Here is a 19,856-nt window from a genome sequence, read left to right as displayed (position 1 = left end):
GCTTTTGCTGCAGTTGCTCCAGCCGTCGCTGCCGCCGCCGCCGCTACCGTGCTTGTGCTGCTGTGGCTGCTGCCAGTGAAGTGAAGTGAGGTGAGGTGTGGTGTTGGGCCGGTGCCGCTGCTGCCGCCCCGGAACAGGATGGAAAGCTGGGCTGTCACGGGCTGGCGAGGGTAGCGAGTCAGTCGCGGCGTTGTCTCCTTAGGTCCGGACCTGTCTGCGCTACTGTCTGCGCTACTGCAGGGAGGCCGCCCGGGCCCGGGGAGCCGAACCAATGCTGGATCTAGAGGTGGTCCCTGAACGCTCTCTGGGGAACGAGCAGTGGGAATTCACGCTGGGTAAGTGTGGGACCTTCTGTCAGGACCCGCTCTCTTTGGGCCCTTGAGCTTCTAGTCTCTGCCTCTGAGTCGGTGGCTGCTCGCCTTTTTGTCCCCTCCGTTCTTTGGGCTCCAGGCATTAGATTCCCACTCAGACCCGACAGATCAGTCTGTCAGTCGCCTTACAGGGTAATGACGCCCTCTCCTTGGGCCTCAGCAGGATCCCTCCTGAGGCAGTGGGACTGTAGCTGTAGTAATAATAATAACAACCGAGTCTGTGAATCGGTACTATTGTCATTTCCTTTCCTATTTTTACTCACTAAATAATAACTAAGAGGTGGCTGACACCCCTAATCACCACTATGATCTCTGTCTCCCTTTGCTTTGGGGGTTATGTGTTTCCTTTTTCAGAAGGGAGAATCTGAGCTCCGATGTTTGCATTCCTTCACCCTAGTGTGTTTACTTTGATGTCCCAGTACTATGAAAAGGGGGTGGTGGAAGTAGGTGTTGCTGCTGCTTGTTTGTGCAGGCCTGAACTTTTGTCACTCTAATGTGGGCTACTGAGTTGAGTCAGCTGCTCATTAGATTATGGCTTATCCTTGATACACAGCATATTGGAGAAACCAGTAGAATTTTGATATATCCCATTTGATGATGCTCAATTGCTCTATACCTCCTGTCAGTAGTAGGAGCCAGTTTTGTTGAAGGGTCCTAGCCAATATCTCTCTTAATTTAAACCACTCCTCAAAATTTTGCCAGTATGAAATGCTGCCTTGGGAGGCTAGTGTTATCATGTAATTCTGTTTGACTTGTAGTTTATGTCTTTCCTCACCTTGACAGCTTCTACCCACACCAAGACCTTCAGGACTGGGTAAAGAACTACACCATAGCTTCAAACTGACTAGTTTGTGGATCTCTTTGTGGTACAGCATTTAGAGTCCCTTGGTCAAATGTAGTGCAGGCTAGACTTGGTGGTGCATGCCTCTAATCCCAGCAACTCAAGAGACTAAGACAAGAATTGTAAGTTCCAGGCCAGCCTCCCAGCAACTTAGAGAGACCCTGTCTCAAAGAAAAAAGTTAAAAAGAGGCTAAGGGTGTAGCTTGGTGGTATAGTGCCCCTGTGATCAATCCCCAGTATGGCAAAAAAGAAAAGAAAATACTGACTTTGATATTGAAATTTTTAGAAAACTGAGTGGGAGAGCAACACTTCCTCTGGCAACTGGTGTTGTGACTACCTAAGCCCAAGTCCTAATTGCCAGTTTCCAAGAATCAAGTGTTTGGGTAGTTCTTTCAAACTCTCTTAAGCTATCAAAAATAGAAGAACATTTTCAATACGTTGGGTCCAGAATTGAACTTTGGGGGGAAGCTCAGAAAGACCTAAGCCTTGATGATTCCTAAGCCTTGATGATTTTTAAAGTCTGCATTTTTAAATAGTTTAAGTTATTTTTACCGTCTCGATCTTCTCCCTCAACCCTAAGGTGATGATAGGTATGGGAAATGAATCTGTGCTCTAGAATTATATTCCTAGAATAGAGAACTAGAGCAGTGTTTACCTCATGACACCACAACACTAAGTTAGATATTGTTCTGTCCTTTTGCCAGGTAAGAAATAGGTCAAAGAAGTAGGTAGAAATGAGAAACAAGTAACTGAACAGGGATTTCCTGCTTCCTACTGCTTTGCTCTTTTGAGGATGAACTAGGCCTTGTCACCAAGTTTCTTAGTAGAATTTGTGCAAATGCAGATGTATCTGGTCCTGTCAGTCATCTGCCTGGCATCACAATGTGGAACTGCATCCAGCATATTGGCAGCCTTCCTAGCCTTTGTATAATTTTCAGAGATTAGAGAAATTTAACAGCATAGAGATAAGAAAACCTAAGCCAAGAGGAATCTAAATGCTATTGATGGTTTAACCATGGTGGAATAAAGGTAGTACAAATTTGAAATATTTTCAGTCAGACTTGCAGAATGTATTGATTTGGAGGCATGTCTCTGAATTTATTTTTGAAATTAGTCTTTAAAATGCCTAAGAAGCAGGGCATGATGGCACATGCTTGTAATCCCAGTGGCTCACCTGTAATCCCCAGCAGCTCTGGAGACTGAGGCAGGAATATCACAAGTTCAAATCCAGCCTTAGCAACTTAGCAAGACTCTGTCTCAAAATAAAAAATAAAAAGAATTGGGAATGTGGCTTAGTGATTAAGAACTTCTGGGTTCAGTCTCTGGTACCAGAATAAAATAAAATAAAATGCCCAAAGAAGACATTTGAAAGGTCACTGGATAAACTAGCATTCTGAGATGACCTTGTTACACAGAGATTGAGGACTTACTTCGTTGACAGTAGCATGTACCTCTGTGGGCTCTACTCAAACATTGGAAATTGAATAAGAAGAGAAATAAATCTTATGCTAGGGGTAGGGAAGGATTATAGAAATAATTTGTTTTATTATAATGTGGTAGAAGATGTGTAATTTGCTGTGGAGAGGGAGAAGGGAATTGACCTGACCTGGGGATTTAGGAAAGGCTTCTTATTGGCCCACAGGAGTTGTAACCCTTTCAGTCAAGTTGGGAGGAAAAAAAAATAGATGGTGTGTGCAGGGAAATATATAAACAATTTGGCATTATAATTAGAGCATGATGAGTAGGTGAGGTGGCACATGCCCATAATCCCAGCTACTCAGGAGTCTGAGGCAGAAAGATCATAAGTTCAAGGCCAACCTGGGCAGCTTTATGAGACCCTGTCTCAAAAAAAAAAAAAAAAAAGGTCTATAGATGTGTGAGGTCTTGGATTCAATCTCCAGTACCACAGTAATAGCATGATATGCTGGTAAATGAAAAAAATTTCCCAAAGTCCTGGTTCTGTTGTGTTGTAGCTGCTCAGGATACTATGGAGGAGACTGTGGGTTTAGTAGAAAAAAAAAATGACTCTGTTAATAAAGTCTGTAATAGGCCTTGGTTTAGAAAGAACATTTTGGAAACTGGATTCAGAAAGATAGGAAAGAAAGGAATTTAGAAGTTTCTGATGTGAGACACTGGGTAGATGTTGGAAAAATTAAGTGAGATATAGGATACAGAGATTTATTTTATTTTTTTAATGTGATGCTGAGGATCAAATCCAGTGCCTCATATATTCTAAGCAAGTGCTCTACCACTGATCTACAACTATAGTTAGTCATTGTTGGGCACAATACCTTTTATTTTATCTATTTGTTTTTATGTGGTGCTGAGGATTGAACCCAGTGCCTCACATGTGCTAGGCAAGCACTCTGCCGATGAGCTACAACCCCAGCCCCCTAGCCCAAGATTTTTAAAAAGTCATTTTTATTCTGTTGACTTTTATTTGCCTTTAGTTGTATACAAAAAACAGTTTGAGATGTGGGTCAGAAACTGGGTGGTTGGTTAAATGAGAAAATGAGACATAGGCAGAAGAATTTATAACCTATCTATAGAGACCTGGAAAAGTTAGAGGAATATCAGGAAAAAATGGTATTGGTAGAGAGATTATGAAAATTTTCAAAGGGAAACAGTCATTACCAGAACCCATGGTTTAGGACCTGTGTGTTCTACCTCATTTGTTTTGTTCTATAGATGTGTATGACCACTTACAGTTATGCCAGTGATTGGGTGCCAGAGATATGGTGATAAACAAGACAAACAAGGTACCTACCCTTTAGAAGGATATAGGGGAGAATAAAAGATAAAATAGTTGGGTGGAGATCTTGCCAAATAAGAGTTGTGGACTAAGGTGTGAGCCAAAACCTGAAATGTGAGAAAACAACTGTTGAAAGAACATTTTAGCAGCATTAAGAGTCTAGTGCAAAGGCCTAAGGCAGAAAAGCTTAACATGTGTTAGTAACAAGGGGGAGTCATCGTGAACAACGGAAAGAAAGATGGAGATGGGCAATGTCCAGATATTCAAAGTCTTTAGGTGACAACATGAAAAGCAGTTTTCCCTGTAATGGGAAGCCATTAAAAGGTTATAAACAGGTAAGTGATGAGATCTACAGGATAGATTTATACAGTTTAGAAAGTTAACTATTTTGTTAGAGCTCAGACATGCCCCCCACCTTTTCTTTGCCATTCATATAGTTAGTTCCCATTAAAAGTGTTTTGTAGCTCTTCTTACCAGTAGCTGTGTGATGACTGATCATCATGGCTGCTGCATCTTCCTGATGGGTTTCTCTCTAAGTACTCAAGATCCTAAGATATTGAGACCAGGACTTTTAATAAAAGATAAAATAGTCCCCTGAAGAAACTGGCATTTGCACATGAATTTGAGAAGACGTGTGGCTTTTCCTTTTTTGGCAACTGAGCTTACCTGTCTACTTCACACAGTTGTTTGTCCATTCTCTCTGGAAGTAGCATAGGTGCTCCTCCATTTGAGGAATGGTAAGGCTGAATGATGCATCCAGCCTGTTCATATTCCCACCCAATATTTATTAAGCTTATATTGTGTTCCAGGCCCTATGCTATAGAAGGCTAAAAAATACTTGAATTCAACTCAGCTTTCTAATTCCATTCAGCTTTCTTCAAACTGCATGCTCTCAAATAAGAATGTTTAAATACATATGGACCACAAGCTTTGACTTGTTTTAAATATTTTTTTAGTTGTAAATGGACACAATACCTTTATTTATTTGTTTGTTTGTTTATTATGTGGTGCTGAGGATCAAACCCAGGGCCTCATACAACGCCAGGCCAGTGTGCTACCACTGAGCCACAACTCCAGCCCTAAGCTTTGACTTTTCAATTCTTCATTTGTATGCTCTTTTCTGCACATCACATCCTCTTGATCAGGCAGTCAACCCAGCTTGAATGTAATCCCCCCATGCTGCCCTAGGATTATATGATGATTCCTGCCCTTTCTCTGTTATTCACTCTATAATCCTACTCCCACTGATAAATACTCTACAACCATTATGTAGGTGATCAGCTTTGAGCAAGGAGCCATCCTTGCACTATCCTTGCATTCATGAAATTATATATGTCTTTGTTTTTAGATTATTCCAGGTCTATTTCTTCTATTTCAGAGTCCTATAATGGGCTCTGAAAACAAATTTTAGTGATTTCTGTGAGTCCCTGGAATGTTTTGAGACATCATTGGGATTTGGATTACTTAAACTGGATGTATATGTAAATTTCCTTTTAATAAGCCATGAGGTTTTTGTTTTGTTTTGCTTTTTATGTATTAAGAGATGTTTGTGAGGGCTGGGGGTGTAGCTCAGTGGTAGAGCACCCCCCTCTCACGTGTGTGAGGCACTGGATTCGATCCTCAGCACCACATAAAAATAAATAAAGATATAGTGTCTAACTACAACTAAAAGAAAAAAGCTTTTTTTTTTTTTTTTTTTTTTTAAGAGGTGTTAGTGAGTTTTTTGGTTTTTTGTTTTGGCACTGGGCATTGAACTTAAGGGAGCTTTACCACTGAGCTACATCCCTAGCCCTTTTTATTTTTTATTTTGAGACAGGGTCTCGCTAAGTTGCTGAGGCTGGCCTTAAACTTGTGATCCTCTGCCTCGGCCTCCCAAGTTGCTTGGATTACAGGGTTTGTGGGGGTTTAAGGAAGAGTCCAGTGAAATGCTTGATAATTTGATTTTTTTTCTTTAATATATTTTTTAGTCATTAATAGACCTTTATTTTATTTATTTACATGTAGTGTTGAGAATCTAACACAGTGCCTCACTCGCGCCAGGCAAATGTGCTACATACAGCTGAGCCATAGCCCCAGTCCCGATAAGTTGATTCTGATACATGTATGATTTTAAAATTTTTTAAATGAGCCCTTATAAATTAATGTTTTTGTTTTTGTTTTGTGATGATGCTGGGTTTTTTTGTTTGTTTGTTTTGTTTTTTGCTACTGAGATTGAATCTCAGGGTACTTAACCACTGAGCCACATCCATAGCCCTTTTTATTTTTTATTTTGAAACAGAGTCTCGCTAAGTTGCTTAGGGACTCACTAAGTTGCTAAGACTGGTTTTTGTTTTTGTTTTTGGTTTTTTTCAAACTTGTTATTTATGCATCTTTATTGTGTTTCATTTTAAATTTATTTTATTTTTTCTGAACACTTTTATTTGTTCTTTTTAGTTATACATGAAAGTAGAATGTATTTGACATCATACATACATGGAGTATAACTTCTTATTTTTGTGATTGTACATGATGTGGAGTTGCACTGCAAAGTTATGTCTGATTCATTCTATTGTCTTTCCCATTCCCATCCCTTCTCCCTCACCCCCAGATAGGATACCCTGTCCCATCTGGTGAACTTCCCCGCCCCACCCTTCTGCCTGTTGTGAGTCAGCATCCGCATATCAGAGATATCATTCTGCCTTTGGTTTTTTGGGATTGGCTTATTTTACTTAACCTGATAGCTGAGACTGGCTTTGAATTTGTCATTCTCCTGCGTCAACCTCCTGAGCTGCTGCGATTACAGGTGTGCACCACTGCACCTGACTACTAAACCAGTGTGTTTTAACAGACCTTCATTTGAGAGATTCTGAGACAGATGCTAAAGAGGAGAAGGGACCTGCCCTTGGTCATAGGTGACAGTCCACAGCAGTGAGGACTAGAACTTTAGTTTCCAGAGACATGAAATCAGTGCTTTTCTCACTATGGCCTTTTGTTCATGTTGACTTCTCTGAGCCCTTTGCCTGCTTCAGATCAGAGAGGAAGCCCCTATTACCAGGAAGGATTTTTTGTTTCCTTTTGGTGAGTCCAGGGTCTCTTAACCACTGAGCCACATCCCTAGCCCCGCCCCCTTTGAGACAGGGTCTCACTAAGTTTCTTAGAGCTTCACAAAATTGCTGAGGCTGACTTTGAACTTGCGATCCTCCTGCCTCAGCCTCCCAAGCGACTGGGATTGCAGGTGTGCAGCACTACACCTGGCTCAGAAAGTTTTTTTTTATATTCATTGCCTCTCCTTGGATTATTTGAGTATTCCCTTAGTGCTTGCTGGTTATCTTTATTCTAGCTCTTACTGTTTAGTGAACTTTATTTGCTCTTATATCTGTAGACTTTAGTAGCCCCACTTGTCTGTAGGCTTCAGGGATCAGTGCCTAGCCCAAGTAGTCATACAGGTGTCCTTGTTTTATTTCAGGAATGCCTCTATCTCAGGCAGTATCCATTCTTCAGAAGCACTGTCGCATCATCAAAAATGTCCAGGTTCTCTACAGTGAGCAGGTAAGTGGTGGCTTATTTGTTTATGAAGTAGCACTCCTATTCAGTGAGTCAGCTCCATAGGAGATGCTCTAGAAGAAGCTGACTGGTAGAAATTGCTGTTTTCCAATGGGAGGATCTCTAGCACTAGTCAGTTATTAAGTATATTGGCTTGATTCTGAAATTTGGGGTCTTTTTTTTTTTAACTTTATTTTATTATTTGTTTGTTTGTGGTGCTGAGGATCAAACCCAGTGCCTTGCACGTGCAGGGTGAGTGCTCTACCACTGAGCCATAACCCCAGCCCCTTGGGTCTTGATTATCTATGCTGCCAACTCTAGAAGAACAATAAAAATTAAACCTGTTTTCTCTCTGTACTCAACTTACCTACTGGAGCACTCACCTAGCACATGTAGGACGCTGGGTTTGATCCTCAGCACCACATAAAAATTAAATAGATAAATAAAATAAAAACGTATTGTGTCCAACTACAACTAGAAAAAAAAAAAACACGGAAGGCCTTCTACTTCAGGCTATTTCTGGATTTCTGTCCACTTTTGTGTTTAAAATTATCTTTTCTGCTAGGCATGGTGGCACATGCCTGTAATCCCAACAGCTTGGAAGGCTGAAGAGGATCTCAGGTTCAAGGCTATCCTCAGCAATTTAGTGAGGTCATCAGCAACTTAGTGATACCCTATCTCAAAATGAAAAAGGGCTGGGGATGTTACTCAGTGGTAAAGCACCCCTAGTTCAATGCCCAGTATACCCAATAAATAAATAGTCTTTTCCGATTTATTGGTTGGCTTATATTCAGATGTTGCAGTGTAGATCTCTAACTAGCAGAGCATACCTTACTTGAAAGGAAGTAGATATATCTTATACCTTCATCCTTGAAAGGGCAGTCTCCTGTGCACTGAGCTCTGAAATCTGAAGTTTTTCTATGACACAGACCATGTGCTGCTGTGTGGAACAGTTTTTGGGTAAAATGGTATATTATTAATAGAAAAATCTTGATAAGAATCAAAAGATGATGATCTTTCAACTCTGTTGTGATGCTTTTTAAACATGGATCTTATCCTTTCCTTGCTTTCTTCCCTTTCTTTTCCATGTCTCTTCTTCTCTTCAAGTGCAAAAAAAAACATTTTTTCCCCTATTAAAAGTTTCAGAAATTCTTGTCTCTATGCAAATCATACCTTGGAAATTAGAAGTGCATAGCAAGTAGATTCCATCTTTCTTAAGAAGGAAAAGATATTAACAACTACTAGCAGATAGTTTTACTGACCTCTTTCTTATGTTGGACAGCTGGAATACTGTAAGGGCCTGCTTAAATACCACATATTTGTATTTTTTTTCCAGGGATATAAATATTAAAAACATTGATTGTGGAAGTGATTTGCTGCTTTTGAAAATTGCTCAGTCTGAATTGTAACAATGCCAGGATAAGGCATAATCAGGTCTTGAGAGTATTGGAAAATACAGATTCTCCCAGCATTCCTTCTCTAAGCAAGATTCCTGAAAGAACTAAAATGTTTCTTCATCCTGCTTATTTTCATGGAGTGGCCCTCTCCAAAATGGAACTTTGTGTTCTGGGTTATAGTAACCCAAGGTCAGGGTTCACTGCTCCATTATCTTGGTTGATACCTAATAGTTTAGACATTCATCTAGACCTACTGGAAAATTATAATATTCTTCTAGTTTTTGCCAAGTATGATGGTGCCAGCTGGGTCTGCTACTTTGATGATCAAAGAGGTGGAGGGCAGCAGATAGTCTGAGCAAATCCAAGAAGACTTTTAAGAGAAAATTTCCCCAGTGAGGCTCATTAGCATCTAGCCGATGTTACTGTCTCTGACAGCCACACCTCTGTTGTTTCAAGAAGCTCTATAAAGCCAGGTGTGGTGGTGCATGCCTGTAATCCCAGCTACTCTGGGAATCTAAGGCAGAAGAAATGCAAGTTCAAAGCCAGCCTCAACAACTTTTAGACCCTGTCTCAAAATAAAATATAAAAAGGGTGGGGATGTAGCTCAGTGGTTAAGCACCCCTGGATTCAATCCCCAGTACAAAAAAAAAAAGCTCTCTAAAAACTTTTCTAAATTTTTTGAGCAACTGTATACTAGTTTCAAGTAGGGTAGGGTTTTGAATGGTGGTGTTTTCCCTTCTACTTCTGGGCAGCCTGAGTCTGGGCTATGAGAGGCCTCAGACATTGAGTCCTTCAATTGATTGTTTTGGACCAAAAGAAGGCAGATGGGGGGGGGGGAATAAGAGGGAAAGGTCTGTTGTCAGCCTTGTGCTTGGTGCTTTCTGACCTACTGTCTGTCCTCAGAACAACCCTGGAGGGAATGGATAAAGGTATTCCTTTGTAGAAATCAGAGCTCAGAAGAGGCAAATGTAGAAATGTGAGTCTTTTGATTTTAGAGTTGGGTTTTTCAGAAAGAAGCACATATAATCTGGAACACCCCTGCAATTCCAGTTACTCAAGAGGCTGAGACAAGAGGATCACAAATTCAAAGTCAGCTTTAGCAACTTAGTCAGATCCTGCTTCAAAATAAATATTAAAAAAGAACTGGGGATGCAGCTCAATAGTAGAGCGCCCCTGAGTTCAATCCCCAGTGCTACCAAAACAAACAGGAAAAAGCCCAGGTGATATGGAATGGGGGAGAGAAAAAAAAAGTAAGAATGCCATCTATGTGTATTCAGATCACAAGTTATTTTTTGCTCCTAGGATTTGGCTTAAGATATTCGAAGAATAAATGTGTCCCCTCAAGATGGTACAGAAAGCCCAGATGTGGGCTTAGGTTCAACTGATACGTATAAGCAATATCTAATGAATTTGGATACTGGGCCATTTTACCTGTCTTTTATTCCTAACTTGACTGCTCTTTTGGTTTGATGGCATTAAACTGATACGACAAATGTAGATGCTGGAGCCTGAAAAGAAAATCACCTATATGTTCACAGATTTTGTCCCTTTCTCCCAGGTATTTGTATCAAACCTGGAAGGGGGAGGCTATTTTCAGCCAATATTATGAATCAGGAGCTGCAGGATGGAAGTAGAAGACACAGTTTTTTTTTCCTGGTTTCCAAACCTCATTAGTTGGGACTGCCTGCTCTTGGGTATCCCCCTGTGCATTGCATTTATATCATAGGCTTTCATTAGGTGCTGGTGAATAAATAATTTGGTCAGAGTGTGCTATTTTTTTGTTTTGTAGTGTCCTCTGAGCCATGACCTCATCCTTAACCTGACTCAGGACGGGATCAAACTACTGTTTGATGCTTTCAATCAGAGACTTAAGGTAAATATAAATGACAACTATAGCTTTATGTCCTGCTGAGCCAGTCTTTCCAGACTAATTTGTATGTACTGTTGTGAGATTTTTAGAAACTCACAGGCGAAGGTGGACTTTTTTGATTAAGTGATCATCATCAAGTAGGGGACTGTTCTCCTAAAAGGAAGGACATTGGGAGTGAGTTGGAATAAAGGTTAAAAAGAAGCTAGAAAGGGCTGCTTTCCCTGGCTTTAAAGGGGAGTATAATGTTGAAAATTCGGGGAACATGCTATGAGGGAAGGGAAAGAGATTTGAAAATTTGGGGAACTTGCTCTAGGGGAGGGGAGAATGTCAAAGACTTTAGAAATGTGCTGTGGGGAATGGGCTTTCACATTGATTAGGAAAACAAAAGAAAAGCTAAATAGCTAGGTGCAGTGGTACATACCTGTAATTCCAGCCACTTGTGAGGCTAAAACAGGAAGATCACAAGTTTGAGAATAGCCTTGGCAATGTAGAGAGACCCTATCTCATAATAAAAAAGGATTGGGGATATATAGCTCAGTGGAGAGTCCCCCTGGTTTCAATTCCCAGTGCAGCCAAAAAAAAAAAGGAGAGCTAAGTGTTTGGCATAGTTTGCTCTGAGTCAGTATTTTTATTTAAAGTTATCAAGAATGGGGCCAACTGTAGAATAGGACCAAATGACTTTTGTCATGTTTGTGTATTTTGTTATGTTTTACTTCATTGTTGTATCAAACTGTGACTTAGAAGATGAAAATGGATACTGTTCTAATGTCTTGCTGGAGCTTCGGGATTAATCCTACCTGCAGTGGGTTGATTCTTAAACCCCATGGTAGAAATGTAAACAATTTGCTGGTATGTAGAGTGTCTTAATTGGCATTAGAGTACAATTTGCTAAGACCTGTTTTAGTCCAGGATGTTTTTAATATACTCTGTTTTCAAATGCTAGGCCTCACAGGTTAGTCACATGACACCAGAGTCATGTCTCACAGTCATGAGATGGAATGTGAGTTCCAGGCAGTGTCATACCAGAACCCTTTTCCTAGTAAGGTTATGGAGTAGCCTGTCTAAAAGACTTGAGTACTTCCCAGTCCTCTTCATCTCATCACAAATGAGCTACTGAGAGAAAACAACTTGGAAAGGCTTCCATTGGAAGAAACCATCCTTTTGGGGGGTCACTAGCCAGTTGTAGGGGTACCCCTCAGAGAGATAGAGTACCTGTGCCTCCTACAAGCAGAGCTTCTGGCTGAAAAAGGAGGCTCTCATCTATTCCCCTTTTTCTATAGCTCCCCCCAGCTCCACTTGTAATGCTCTCAAGCTTCATATTACCCTAAATAGCTTCATACTAGAAAGGCTTGCTTGACATGTATTAAGCTCCTTCCTTGTACAAATTAATGAGTCTGACTTCAAGGGGCTTAACTTTGGGATCAGTGAACAGCTTATACAAATATGAGAGTATGGAGGAAAGGGTTCATTCAAGTGCTGTGAGTGGTCCAGCAGTAGAAGCAATTCTTTGTAGTAGGTAAGATCAAAATAGCTGCACATTAGTTGAGAGGTATTCAACTTGGTTCAGTGATAAGCTGTCTAAACAAAAATCTGGACAGAGTCTATAGCCAAAAGTGAACTACTTTTGAACGTGAATGTGTCAGTTTCTATGGCAGTGCCAGATGCTCCTACATAATACACTACAGCCTCTTGCACAGTTGGACTCAGATTGGTGGAATAGACAGACATTTAGCTAGCTTGCAACGGCCTCTTGGATAAAGGCCAGGCCTCCCAGTTGGAGGACAGTAGATGGTCCTTCAGGCACCAGTCAGCCATGCTGCTGACAGCCAAGCCTTGACACCATAGCATGGAGGACTCTGTAGTACTTATTACTTGGCAACATTAATAACTGTGTTCAGGTTCTTTCCTTTGTCTCTGCTCTGAGTTCTTAGCATTTCATCTGAGGCTGAACAAAGCAAATTTAATAAGGATCCAGAGGTTCTTCAGGTTCAGCCAGATTCTCTTTACTCTGACACTTGTCCTGAGCTAATGTGTTGTAGTATGTTTTTTCGCAAGATAGACTTCCCCTTTTATCTTTTTGTTTTGTAAATAAAGTAAGTAATAAGTTGGGTTTTTTTTTTTTTCTTTTTTGTGGTACTGGAGATTGAACTCAGGTATGCTCTATCACTGAGCTATATTCCTCTTTTTGAGTTTTTATAATTCATCAAAGTATGAAATGGAAGGAAGGGTGCTTAGTACCCAACACATAGCCATAACAAGGTACATGAATTATTATTTATTTTTAGGCAGGTCTTGCTGTGTTGCCCAGGCTGGTCAAATTCATGGGCTTTAAGTGATCCCCCTGCCTTAGCCTCCCAAAGTATCTGGGACTACAGGTGTATGCCACCGTTCCTGGCTTTTTCTTCCTACCAATTTTAAAATGAAAACAAAAGATAATGTGCAGTACTTCAAGAAAAAAAAATGTTGGTGCTGGGGACCAAATACATGCTAAGGACCTCAAGCATGCTAAGCATACACTTTACCAACAAGCGACATGCCCATCTCCTATCAATGTATTTTAAATCTTATTCAATGTGTCATTGTATCAACTTGAGAGGATTAACTATTCCTAAACATTTGAATTTTTTTTTTTATTTAGGTAATTGAAGTATATGACTTGACTAAAGTAAAGTTAAAATATTGGTAAGTTTTCTTCCCCACTGGTATGTGTCATACTTGATACAAACAGGCTTTATCTATTACCTTCATTAAATTAGTAAAGGATTCCATTGGCAGAAGTTCAGGGATTACAGCCTGGTGCTATGATTTCTGAGGCAACAACTTTCTGGCCTACTCAGTTTCCTAGTGAAGTAAACCTCATTAAGAACATGCTGTATGTTAAATACTTCACATATGTGTTATCTAATTTAACACCCAGCAAAGTAGGAACTCAGCTTAGAGGTGATATGACAGTCCACTGAGTCTTAAACTGTCCTCTCCAGCATAGCCTCTCTCTCCCCTTTTCAAAACAGAGGTAAAACCAACCAGATAATTCTGACTCCAAGGCCAGTCTTACAGAGACCACCATTTGAGAACCTAATCTTTTTAGAATAAAAATAGGAATGACCTGTACCATCCACAGATCCTTGAGTAGCAATGTGCTGTGCTTGCATATAGAATATTCCTTCCAATCAGCCTTCTCAACAGGCTTTCCTTTACAAGGTATAACAAGGGTATACAAGGGTATAACAAGGACCTGATTCCTAGGACAAGCTCAGGTACTTTTTGCTGATAGAGAAGTGGACAAGCAAATGTGTAATAATTCTGGCTCCTGCAGGTTGTAGTTATCATGAGTCTTCCTAGAACCTTAATACCTTAAGTTCTGGTTTCTTCTCTTTCTTCCTCTTCAGAGTCACTGATGTCTTAGAAAGGCCTGGAGAATCAACTCTGTATATCTACTTCTCAAGAACTAACTTCAAATGCTAGGGATGTAGTTTAGTGGTAGAGCCCCCCAGGGCTCAATCCCCAGTACCACAAAAATAATTAATTAATTTAATTTAAATCTTATTTTTATATAATTGTAGACTTATACATTTATATTTTAAGACTAACTCTTCCAGAGAAAAGAACTCAGTGGTAGAGTGCTTGCCTACCAAGTACATGGCCCTGTATTCAATCAATCCCCAATACCACATTTAAAAAATATAATTTTCAGCCACCATTTCTCATAATCTGTGGACCCATCTTGGAAAGCTTAGTATTAAAAAAGAATTTTTGTTTTTCAGTGGAGTACATTTCAACTCTCAGGCCATAGCTCCTACCATTGAGCAGATTGACCAGTCTTTTGGCGCAACCCATCCGGGAGGTAAGCCAAGTCGTCTGATTCCTCTGGTCATTAATGGCAGCCCTTAGTGATAAACCTATCAGTGTCACCATCCTATCTGACTTCAGGATTTAAGGTTGGTACTTGGGTATGAAAGAAAACTCCTGCCTCTTGCTTTCAACCTAATAGATCAATTCAGAAACAAGACAAGGAAAGTGTTGCCAGTCATTGCTTTTCCGGGCTGGTTTAAGTTAGTGACTTCAAATGCCACTCAACTGTATCATTTTCTTTCCCCCCCCCCACCCTTACAGTGTACAACTCTGCTGAACAGCTCTTCCACCTCAACTTCAGAGGCCTGTCTTTCTCTTTTCAGTTAGATTCATGGACTGAGGCTCCCAAGTACGAGGTTAGCTCTTCCTGTCCCTTGGTATTTGTTGCTTGTTGCCTGTGTTATATGGGTCAGTAATCTGTCTGTCATGGTGAAGGGAGGATGGGATAGGCAGCTTTTCTTTGGTTTCCTTATTGAGTTTTTTAAGGGCCAAGGTGGGTAGAATGGATGGAATTCACAAGAAGCACAAGGCCCAGGTCAGCATTCCAACCCTCTTCAGAGGGTGTTCAGACTCACTTTTCAGAGATGAATCCAGTCATGCCTTAACTTTTTCCTAATCACTGAAATTTTCTAAGCGACCAAGGGTTAGGAGATTTTATCCTCTGATTTTCAGTTACCTATTGCTTTAAAGATGAACTTGCATGGTTAGGGTGAGTTCATATTAACCCAGGGGCAGGTTTGACCATGTGCTTTGACATAACCAGTTCTTAAAGACCCTGAGAGCCAAGGAGGATCAGAACCTGAGTCACATGACCTATGGTGTACCTTTAGTAAGACTCTTATCCTATGTTTGTAGCCCAATTTTGCCCACGGTCTAGCTTCTCTCCAGATACCCCACGGAGCAACTGTAAAACGAATGTATATCTACAGTGGAAATAGCCTACAGGATACCAAGTAAGTGTGAGGAGCATAAATTTCATGCTAAAGCCATGGGCTCCTGGTGAGGGGAGACCAAGCTTCTACTCATTATGTACCTACCCATAGGGCTCCTGTGATGCCGCTGAGCTGTTTCCTGGGCAATGTGTATGCTGAGAGTATAGATGTTCTTCGAGATGGAACTGGACCCTCAGGTTTACGACTTCGCCTACTTGCTGCAGGTCAGTTTCTGGCTTTGAGTTGTCTAGATTCCTTATTATACCTATATAGAGACAATCTAAAATCCCAGATTCTTAGAGATACATCTTATTCCTTTTGGGCTACAATAATAAAATACCATAAACTGGGTGGCTTATAAATGACAGAAGTTTATTTCTGACAGCTCTGAAGGTTGGGAACTCCAAGATCAAGGCATTGGCAGATTGGTATCTGGTGAGAGCCTACATCTGGTTTGCAGATATTTCACTGTATTTTCATTTATTGGAAGGGACTCACTAGCTCTCTGGGGCCTTTTTTTTTTTTTTAATATTTATGTCTTAGTTTTAGGTGGACACAGTACTTTTATTTTACATTTATGTGGTGCTGAGGATTGAACTCAGTGCCTCATGCATGCTAGGTGAGCGCTGTGCCACTGAGCCACAACGCCAGCCTTCTGGGTCCTTTTTTGTAAGGACACTAATCCCAGTGTTAACACCTCCCAAAGGCTCCATCTCTCCTAATACCATCACTTTGGATTTTAACATATGGGATTTAGGGGCACACAAATGTTTAATGCATTGTCAAATGGTTGATAGGTGAAAAACGATGTGATATTCATGTTTAAAGCTTTTGTTTGTCAAGAGACAAAACAGCAAATCTTGATAAATGACAATGATGATGCTTCTCCCAGCATGTACATAATCCTGCTATGTGCTTGTGTATCTTTGCAGGTATTTCCAGATTATTCTTAGAGGTAGAGCCTATGGGCTACAATGTTGTCTGCTTTCCCGTTTTCTACCTTTAATGGCAATTTTTTTATGTAGACAGGCAGGATGGACTTGGTGAATTGTGGTTCTGCTGATTATGAACAACAACAACAAAAAAAGGCAGGGGGGGAACTTCTACCTTCAGTAATTCAGTATTTAGTCTCTCCAGGTTCCAGTTTTATCTCTTACTCATACCTGACCAATGTCAGCTGCTTTGGGCCTTACATCATGCTTAATAGGACTGGGATCTCCCTTGTAGAGTTTATCCCCATAAAGACAGCCTAAAATGATCCAAGGGAGGGGCTGTGTCTTCATAGAGCATTTGTTCATATATCAGAGTCTTGCATCAGTCCCTGGGACATTGGTTCTTAACTGTTAAAAATCTGGTATATATGGGCTGGGGCTATATAGCTCAGTGACAACACTTGCCTAGCATGTGTGAGGCACTGGGCTCAATCCTTAGCACCGCATAAAAAACTAAAAGCATGCTGTCTGTCTACAACTATAATTTTTTTTTTTTAATCTGGTATATAAACTGTGAGCTCACACCTCTGAGCAATCAGTCTACAACCTCCAGGTTGAGTTGTTTGTCATTTTGGAGAAAATTAATAAGTGATAGCAAGATCAGATGATTTCGTATCTATCTTCTCAGGAGGATTGTTGCCTGAAACAGCAAGATAGTTAAGGATCTAGAAGAACATTTTGTCATCGGTGACAGTAGGAGGAGCCTATTGAGTGTAGAAAGTCTCAGCCATCTTTTAAGTGAGACATTTTATGAGAAATCTAACCTAGGTTTTCAAAACAGTTTTTGACTCATTGTTTACATCTTGGCTCTCTATATGTTAGTATAAAGATTCATACAAAAGTCACAAAATGTTAGTCAGTATTAGTATTAACAATTAATTGAGTAAAATTTGAGATTTAGTTCCCGCTTTTGTTCTTAAGTATATTCCAAAACTTGAAGGTTTAAAGTTATCTGAAGAGAGTATGACTTTGATGATGGTTTTTTTGTTTGTCTTTGCTTTTTGTACTAGGAATTGAACCCCCAAGGGCACTTTACCACTGATCTACATTGCCAGCCCTTTTTTTATTCTGAGACAGGGTCTTGCTAAGTTACTTAGGGCCTTGCCAAGTTGCTGAGACTGTACTTGAACTTGGAGTCCTCCTGCCTTAGCCTCTCAAGTCACCAGGATTTCCAGCATGAGCTACCATGCCCAGCTTCAGTGATGTTTTTGTTTTGTTTTGTTTTGTTTTGTTTTGGGTACCAAGGATTGAACCCAGGGATGCTTAACCACTGAGCTACATCCCCAGCCCTTTTTTATGTTTTATTTAGAGACAGGGGCTCCCCGAGTTACTTAGGGCCTTGATAAGTTGCTGAGGCTGGCCTTGAACTCACTATCCTCCTGCCTCAGCCTCCCAAGCTGCTGGGATTACAGATGTGTGCCACCATGTCTGGTGCTTCGATGATGTTGTAACATAGAAAGTCAGGACAGCTATAATGTTTTGGAAGACATACTCCAAGGAATCAAGAACTTAAGTAGTTTCCTAAAAGTGAGGGTATTCTTATCTGGTTAGGCTTCATGCAGAGTGAGACAACCGAGAAAACTAGCTGTGAAGGGCCCCTTCTCTGCAAACTCATATAGATATTCACAAGTATCTGGTAGATGGAGGAATATATTAGACCACCGGAGACCTTTGGGCCTACATTGACAGGACTTTTTTTGCACAGTGTTGGGGATTGAACCCCAGTGACACTCTGCCCCTGAGCTATGTCCCCAATCCTTTTTTATTTTTTGTTTTGAGACAGGGTCTCAGTAAATTGCCTAAACTTGGCAATCCACCTGCCTGAGCCTCCCAAGTAGCTGGAATTATGGGTGTATGCCTTGCTTTGACAGTACTTTTAGTATGTTCTGTAGGTCACCCAGGCTTGTTAAGTTTACAGGATTTATGGCAAAGGTTAAAAAGGATCCTGCTTTTCCCAAGATCTAGTTAATTTTAACACTACTTTTATATGCCACTTGGTATGCGTGTGCTGAGAATAGACTTGTGGGTTAATCAGAAAACTGAATATCTAATTATTTTATGTCATTTTTTAAAAATTATCCCACATATCAAATTGATTGTTACACAGGAAAGAAATTTGACTACTGTAACACTTTCAGCAAAGTAAGGTGATATCATTTTATCATGGTACCAGGAATTGCAATTCTCTAATTCTTGGCTTCCATCTTACTATTATCTTCCATGTCTCCCTATCCCCACAATAGGGAGCTCTTACTGTTAGTATGTCTCATTTTTATTTTGCAATAGCCTAAATTGCTGAGGCTACCCTTGGACTTGCAATCCTTTTACCTCAGCCTCTTGAGTTGCTGGGATTATAGGTGTACAGCACCTAGTGTGTCTCTATCATTTGTGCCATAAGCACCTCTGCATCTGTGTGGTGTGTCATTTACAGGAACCATTTCTGCAAGGTATTAAAGAAAGTCAGGATTAAAAGATTGTTTCCAAAGTATAAACTTTTGGCAAATTAGAAGGCTTTTTTATTCCACTTTTCTGATCTGTCTCTTGAGTGATGATGGTTATTATCTGGGGTGGAGGACTCTGTCGGGTATTTGTCTAACATTAAGTATGAGGTGTATGCTTCACTATAGGGTTGTTTGGTTTTTGGTTTGGGTTTTTTTGTTTTGTTTTGTTTTGTTTTTTTGGTACTGGGGATTGAACTTAGGGGCATTCGACCACTGAGCCACATCTCCAGTCCTGTTTTGTATTTTATTTAGAGACAGGATCTCACTGAGTTGTTTAGCGCCTTGCTGTTCTGAGGCTGGCTTTGAACTCTCGATCTTCCTACCTCAGCCTCCCAAGCTGCTGGGGTTATAGGCATGCATCACCACTCCTGGTTCACTGTAGCTGTTTTGTAGAGTTATATTGTAGGTTGAGTCTCTGATTGGCTGTCTGGGGTTACCACCTTTTGCTTAATATGGTTGTATGTATAAACGTGGCTGTAAAACCAGTGTGATACTGCAATCTGTACACATGGAAAAAAAAGAATTCATACCCCACTTGAATCAAATGTATGATTGTAATGTTTTGAGCAACTAATAAAAAAAAAAAAAAGAAACACCTTTTGCTGGGCACAGTAGTACATCCTTGTAATCCCAGCTATTTGGGAAACTGAGACAGGAAGATTGCAAGTTCAAAGCCAGCCTCCACAATTTAGCAAGACCCTGTCTCAAAAATAACAAAATTATTAAAGGTCTGGTGATGTAGCTCAGTGTAAAGCACCCCTGGGTTCAATTCTCAGCACTGTAAATTAATTAGTTACAGTTCTTTTTTTTTTTTTTTTTTTTTTTT

General features: G+C 40.4%; 1 protein-coding gene across 6 annotated transcripts in view; it reads left to right on the top strand.

Annotated features, from left to right (window-relative positions):
* Positions 1-19,856, top strand: part of Phaf1 (phagosome assembly factor 1) — a 28,181-nt gene continuing 8,325 nt past the window's right edge. Inside the window, exons 1-9 of one of the 6 annotated variants that reach the window (XM_015496243.2) lie at positions 1-90; positions 203-335; positions 7,410-7,492; positions 10,673-10,756; positions 13,392-13,435; positions 14,518-14,597; positions 14,867-14,961; positions 15,461-15,558; positions 15,649-15,761. In XM_015496243.2, coding sequence (XP_015351729.1) covers positions 272-335; positions 7,410-7,492; positions 10,673-10,756; positions 13,392-13,435; positions 14,518-14,597; positions 14,867-14,961; positions 15,461-15,558; positions 15,649-15,761 — 661 coding nt within the window. In that variant the 5' untranslated portion in view covers positions 1-90; positions 203-271. Of the gene's footprint in view, positions 96-196; positions 336-3,900; positions 3,972-7,409; positions 7,493-10,672; positions 10,757-13,391; positions 13,436-14,517; positions 14,598-14,866; positions 14,962-15,460; positions 15,559-15,648; positions 15,762-19,856 lie in introns of those variants that run through there. The other 5 variants (XM_048792328.1, XM_048792329.1, XM_015496244.2 and 2 more) reach the window with 5 other exon arrangements.

The sequence above is a fragment of the Marmota marmota genome, unplaced genomic scaffold (assembly GCF_001458135.2).
Source record: "Marmota marmota marmota unplaced genomic scaffold, marMar, whole genome shotgun sequence".
NCBI lineage: Eukaryota > Metazoa > Chordata > Mammalia > Rodentia > Sciuridae > Marmota > Marmota marmota.
The sequence above is the reverse complement of the archived record's forward strand: the minus strand, read 5'-3'. Positions and strand labels throughout refer to the sequence as shown.